A 6,585-nucleotide genomic window follows, 5' to 3' on the forward strand; every position below is an offset into this window, starting at 1 on the left:
CACAATCACTCAACGCATACCCACCTGCATTATGCGTGTCAGCCAAATTACAATGGTCATCTTGGTGAAAATAGTAACAAGAGAGAGGGCTGGGAAGGTGGCTCAGTGGTAGAGTGCTTGCCTTGCATGCATGAGGCCTTATGTTCGATTGCTCATCACCACATAAGCAAAAAGAAAAAAGCCGGAAGTGGTGCTGTGGCTCAAGTGGTAGAGTGCTAGCCTTGAGCTGAAGAGCTGAGGAACAGCGCCCAGGCCCAGAGTTCAGGCCCACGACCGGACCCAAAAAAAATAAATAAATAAATAAAAAGAAAATAGTAACAAGAAATTTCCAAAAGTTCAGAGGCAGATAACCTGAAACTGCTGTTGTCCCGTTTTTTGTTTTGTTTTGTTTTTTGCTGGTCGTAGGGCCTGAACTCTGGGCCTGGGTGCTGTCCCTCTTCAGCTCAAGGCTAGCGCTCTACCACTTGAGCCAGAGCATGACTTTGGCTTTTTCTGCTTATGTGGTGCTGAGGAATCGAACCCATGCAAGGCAAGCACTCTACACTGAGCCACCTTCCCAGCCCCTGTTGTCCTGGTTTTAAAATTGAAAATAAACTTCAGAATTTTTCAGTGTACTCATTTTGAGAATACAGTGTACCAGACCAAAGCCACGAGTATGGGATAGGGACCTGGTTGATGGGAGACTCAGGTACATTTCTGGGTTGCCCCAGCCAAAATGGGAGTGCAACACCAACTAGGCACCAAGCAGACCCCTAGCCCAATGCAGGGGATGTCTTTCCCACTACTGACCAGCAAACCTGTGCTCACTCACCATAACTGATCTTTGTGTCACTGGCTAAGAAACAGAGTTCTGCCAGCCCCTAGTTGTTCATGCCTCCCTCTAATCCTAGCTACTAAGCAGGCTCAGATCTGAAGATCTTGTTTCCAAGCCAGCCCAGGAAAAAGGTAAGAAATTCTTATCGCCAACTAACCAGCAAAAATTTGGAAGTGGATGTATGGCTCATATGGTAGAGTGCCAAAACAAACTAAGGGCCAGCATCCCAGCCTTGAGTTTAAGTCCCAATGGTAGAAAATAATTTTTTAAAAAGAATGTAAAAATATGCACTTTATTTATTTATTGAGGTGCTGGTCCTTTGGCTTGAACTCAGGGTCTGGGCACTGTCCCTAGATTTTTGTATTTAAAGCTAGCACTCTACCAGAGCTCCAATTCTGGGTTTTTGGAGTTTAACTGATGATAAAGAGTCTCATAGACTTTCCTGCCCTTGCTGGCAGATCTGAACCTCCTGACTAGTTAGGATTACAGGTTTGAGGCATGGGTGCCTAGCAGCGTTTACTTCAAAACAAAACAAAATACACACAAAAAAAGATGAAATAAATGTGAACATTTTCACACATTCCAAGTCCTAGGAAGAAAGAAGGAAAAAAAGAAAGAAAGAAAGAAAAAAGAAAGAAAGAGAAAGAAACAAAGGTGGGTAAACATTTTCATGTATTCCCAGTATTTGATAATTTTTCCAACAATTAACTATTTGCAGCAGGACAAATGGAAGGGGGACACACCTGTTCTTTACTAATTAATTTGGAAAAAAATACTGGGAAGTATACCAGAGAATCAGCTCACCGTCCTTTTGCCTTTAATTCTGCTGTGGACTCAAATAACATGACCATGTGCAGCCCTCCAATTATCTGATTTCTCAGCTTTAGCAAATCAAGTTTGGGTATACTGGGATACAGACCCAGCTGTCTGAAATCACCTCACTTTTGTGTGAGTAATTGGGTCAAGGCCCTGGTCAGATTGTGTGGATGGAACTTGATCACATAATGTCAGGTGAGAAATGTCCATGGTAAAATCTAGGCTCTGATCAATGCAACTTTCTGAAGATTTAAACAATGTTTCTTTCTCCCTTGTAGAACTCCACACTCCCTGGGCTGCTTTAACATGTCCCCCACACACGCAGGAGCTACTGTGACTTCCCCATATTCCTTATTGGTGAAGCCATTTTACCCAATGTCACTTGCAGTCATTCCCCCAAGTAACAACTCTGTCATATCATCCGTACATTTTTCTGAGATCCTAAGTGCATGTATAATCTGCTAGAGAAGCATGCTCTATAATTTGGTGGCCAAAGGGGTGCTGAAGGAGGTTCTAGAGCAATATATTATCTTTATTAATCATCTGGATTATCATGGAAATTAGACTTCTTTACAGAAGGCTCATACATGTAACTCTACTCAGGAGGCTGAGACTAGACTACCCTAGGCAGAAAAGTCCTTGAGCTTCTAATCTCCAATTAGGTAGAAAAAAAAACCAGAAGTGGAGATGTGCCCCAGTGGGAAAGCACCAGCCTTGAGTGAAAAAGCTAAGTAAGAATATGCTGCTCTGAGTTCAAGCTACAGTATGCATGCACAAAATAAATACATATATAAATACATACATAAATATATAAATAAATCTTAATTTATTTGAGGTTTCTCCTACCAGGAGAGACTGAGGGGTTGTATAAAGATTTTCTACCCTAAAATACTTTAATTTCTGAATGAACATGCAAAGTTACATAGGTGTGAAAACCCATATGCTGTTATGGAATTAAAACTATTTTAAGCTTTAGCAACCAAAGATTCAAGAGTCCACATTTGGTGTTTCCATGAAACTAACAAGATTATTAAACCATGTGTAGATTTTAAAGTGGTTGACTTGTAAGTGATGATTTTCTATTTTCAGACAGCTTGATGCTTCAATATTTTTAGATTTTTAAATCTATGTCAACAAATATATAAAAGAAAAACATTGTAACTTGCTTTTTAATACAAACATTTTTTAATTAAAAAAGGTCAAAGTCTACATTAGGGAACCAAGAAATCTAAACTGTACAGCTTTCCATATACTTAGAAAACCCAACACGCACTTTATAATAAAACTCTTAAATTAGTCTAATTTAAAGAAAATGTCATTATACCTAGTTGACTAAATAGTTTTGCCATTTCAGTTAAATGATTCACCTGAAACATGGAAAATGGGCAACAGACAAAAGTCACTCTCAAGGGTCTTTTGCAAATTATCTGGTTAATTTGCATGATGAATGAAATTCTTAGTTTCCAAAGGGCAGACACAGTCTTTAATTGCTTTTAGATAGGCACTTAGAAATGCTTTAATAAGAATTCCCACTAGATTGTAAATCATTCAATGCCAGGGTAAAACGTGATGCTACAGCAAGTAAACTTGCCACTGTTAAGAAATTATAGCTATTTTCATGTTCTTTCTGAAAATAAGATGTTCCATTATGATACAATTAGAAGCAATTTGGTTAATTCCTCTCCATTAGTCTCAATTTTCCTTTCAGTTATTTTAAATTCATGAATTTTCTAAACTAGAATAGTTAGCATGCATCAACAAAAGAATATTGAAGTTTCTTCATATCTTATCTATTCATTACACTGGCAATATAGTCCTTTTAAAAATGAGTAAAATTTAAATAAAACAGGAAATATTTATGGTTGCAGCAAGGTAGTCATCTTCTATGCTCTCAATATTAACATTTCAGAAAAAATATCTTTTAGCTATGGCAATCCCTTTAACAATGACGTGAGCAGAAGTTGGAAAATCTCATAAACCTTTTTAGATGTTAAGGGTCTTTCTTTGTTGTTTTGGGGTTTTTTTGTCTTGTTTTAAAATAAAGGCAGCTATAACTAGAAAGATCAGTTAGTGGAGTTCAATTTTTATAGTTCCTCTCTTAAGTACTGGGCCACATGACCCAAACTAGAAAACCAGAGATGGACTCTAGATGAACACATAAGAACTCACCAAATCATTGAAAATACAAGAACAAATAAGAGACAAGAGCAGCCTCACTGGAATTTTGTGGAGTTACTAGCAGCACATTTATAAAAGCTTTTGTAGATTTTTGTGTGTGTGTGTGTCCAGTCGTGGGGCCTGAACTCTGGTCCTGGGCACTGTCCCTCAGCTCTTCAGCTGAAGGCTAGCACTCTACCACTTGAGCTACAGTGCCACTTCCAGCTTTTTTCTTTTTGCTTATGTGGTGCTGAGGAATCAAACCCAGGGCCTCATGCATGCAAGGCAAGCGCTCTACCACTGAGCCCAAGCTTTTGTAGATTTGCATAATGTTTGTATATAATTGTTTTCCCTTAGGAAAGACACTCCTGCACATAAATCATTGCTTAAGGTTTGGAAGAGGATTTGTAATTCTATCAATTAACAGAATAAACAGGTCATTCTTTGGCAACATATTATTTTTCAACTGTAGAGCCAGAACCCTGCAAGGTCAATTTACAATAAAATGTTGAACAATTAAAGACTACTTGATTCTTAGGTAAATGCTCGGAGAATTTGAAGGGACATTATCAGCCCAGTACTCTAATGACAACCCTCTGGTCTGTTCTTCCTTTTTGGTTCCATGGTACTGACCACAGTGATGGAACTGAACCCGAACAGGGCTGGCCATTATCAAAATCTTTTCTGTTTGAATGCAGTGTTCCCATAGGATCACCTACTCTGTTCAGATTCTTTGGTACTTTTGGAGCATAAATAAAAACATTGACACAACAATACAAGTTTAACAAAGGAAAAAATTTCATCAGAAGTATTAAAAGGTTACCAGCTATGATATGTAGCAACTTTCTAGAAAACCAAAGTAGCTCTAAGTTCTCTGCAAGTCTTTTTACAAGATCAGAAATTTGACATTAAAAAATAGTTAAATAAAAATATACTAGGTTCTACAAATAGCTTTCATGATCATTTCTGAAATTCAAATTATTGTCATGTCTTCTTGTCAAAAAAAAAAGAATCCTGTCACAGGAAAAGCAACTTTACATTTTATATTATACAGGATATTTCCCTATGAATATACAGACTATGAATATAAATAAAGCTCATCAATACTTCTATATGCAAATTAAGTATCTTAGTGGGGTTTTGAGTGAAGGTGTTAAACTTCCTCTTCCTTATTAGAAACATGTCACTCCCAACTGTGGAGTTTATGTAGTGACTTGACAATAAATTATATTTTTAAGGATGTAGTGTATTTCTTTTTAAATGTCTTAAAAACCATCACTAAAATTGTCTTCATATTCTATATATGTCCAAACCAGCAGGGTGAATGTTCTAGCACTAACTATGGAAGATGGCTTGTACTGATTACCTAGACCCATAACATGTACAGTAAATCAGCAAAATCAGCAGGACCACAGTGTTACTATAGATTAGCTTACCCGGATTTAAAGGATATGTATTTCTCCTGAACTGACTAGAGCTGTTACAGTTCAAAGCCACAGTACACACAGGCAGAATGGACCTTAATATGCACATAGGTAGTGCAGTTAGAAAGGTATGTACATTCCTTGTATTCTAGTACCTTCATATAATTAAGTGAAAAAATATATTAAAAAACATAGCTAGTTAGCATTACCCATTCCGGTAGTAGTCCTACAAACCCTTAAACCGGAAGTGTTTCCTCTGCAGTCAGTAAGCACCACAGTCTTCAGTGTCATATTTCCAAGCCAGCCTTGTGATGCATCTACCTGAGTTCTCTTGGCTGTGGGTGAAGGTGACCTTCATTCACAATTTCCCAGCTTTCATGTATGTGGGGATAGACCCACGCTGGGTCAACCCTTCGAACCTTTTATAGGTATAATTGAGAAAAACCCAGTCTTTGGATTTGTAGTCAGGTTCTGTGGTATTTGGCACTAGAGAGGAAAAAGGAACCATGGGCAAAAAAACTGTCATTAGTGAACTATCATCATCTTCAACTTCTGAATGACAACTTATTATAAAACTCTCTTACCTGGCTGTAAGATATCAGATTCAGGGAAGTCATCAAAATTTGAAGTGTCATCAATACTTTTTATTTCTATAGGGATTGCTGCTGGCCTTTCCCTATAAAAACAGGGAGCAAACAACCATGATGAAGCGCTCTTTAACTCTTTAATAGTTCAACAAATAATTCTTGAAAATTCTGCATGCTGTTTTATGAATATTAGAAAGGCCAAAGACATTTAATGTGAACTTGAGAATAAGAAAGTAGATTTCAAACTAGTATAGTATAATTTTTAATATATTTCATTTAATTGGAATTTTTATTGTATTTTTATAACAAAATATTCTCATTCTATCAATCTATCTGTCTGTCTATCTATCTATCTATCTATCTATCTATCTATCTATCTATCTATCTATCTATCTATCTATCCATCCATCCATCCATCCATCCATCCATCCATCCATCTATCATCTGTCTATTCTGGCAATAGTAGGGTTTGAACTTAGGTTTGTATAGCAAGTGCTCTACCATTTGAACAATATCTCCAGCTGTTTTTATTCAGTTATTTTTCAAATGGAGTCCTGAGTTTTGCCCAGGACAATCCTGGATCATGATCCTCTTATTTATGACTCTCATGTAGTTGAGATAATAAAGGAATACCACCATACTTAGCTTTATAGGTTACGTTGCTTTTTTTGTTTGTTTTGGTGCTGGTCCTGTGTGCTGTATCTGAGCTTTTTATGCTCAAGGCTGGCACTCTACCACTGGAGCCACAGCTTCCTTCACTTCCAGCTTTAAAAAAAAAAAGCGGGGG

The 6,585-nt window shown here is 37.3% G+C and overlaps 1 protein-coding gene across 3 annotated transcripts in view; it reads right to left on the bottom strand.

The window, feature by feature from the left end:
- Positions 1 to 5,273: 5,273 nt before the first annotated feature.
- Stk38l (serine/threonine kinase 38 like) overlaps positions 5,274 to 6,585 on the bottom strand; it is a 35,908-nt gene continuing 34,596 nt past the window's right edge. For all 3 annotated transcript variants that reach the window (XM_013036814.1, XM_013036813.1, XM_013036815.1), the window contains 2 exons: positions 5,796 to 5,887; positions 5,274 to 5,697 (listed from right to left, as the gene is read on the bottom strand). In XM_013036814.1, the coding sequence (XP_012892268.1) occupies positions 5,570 to 5,697; positions 5,796 to 5,887 (220 nt within the window). In that variant the 3' untranslated portion in view covers positions 5,274 to 5,569. The remainder of the gene's footprint in view (positions 5,698 to 5,795; positions 5,888 to 6,585) is intronic.

This window comes from Dipodomys ordii, unplaced genomic scaffold (assembly GCF_000151885.1).
Source record: "Dipodomys ordii isolate 6190 unplaced genomic scaffold, Dord_2.0 Scaffold501, whole genome shotgun sequence".
Classification (NCBI taxonomy): domain Eukaryota; kingdom Metazoa; phylum Chordata; class Mammalia; order Rodentia; family Heteromyidae; genus Dipodomys; species Dipodomys ordii.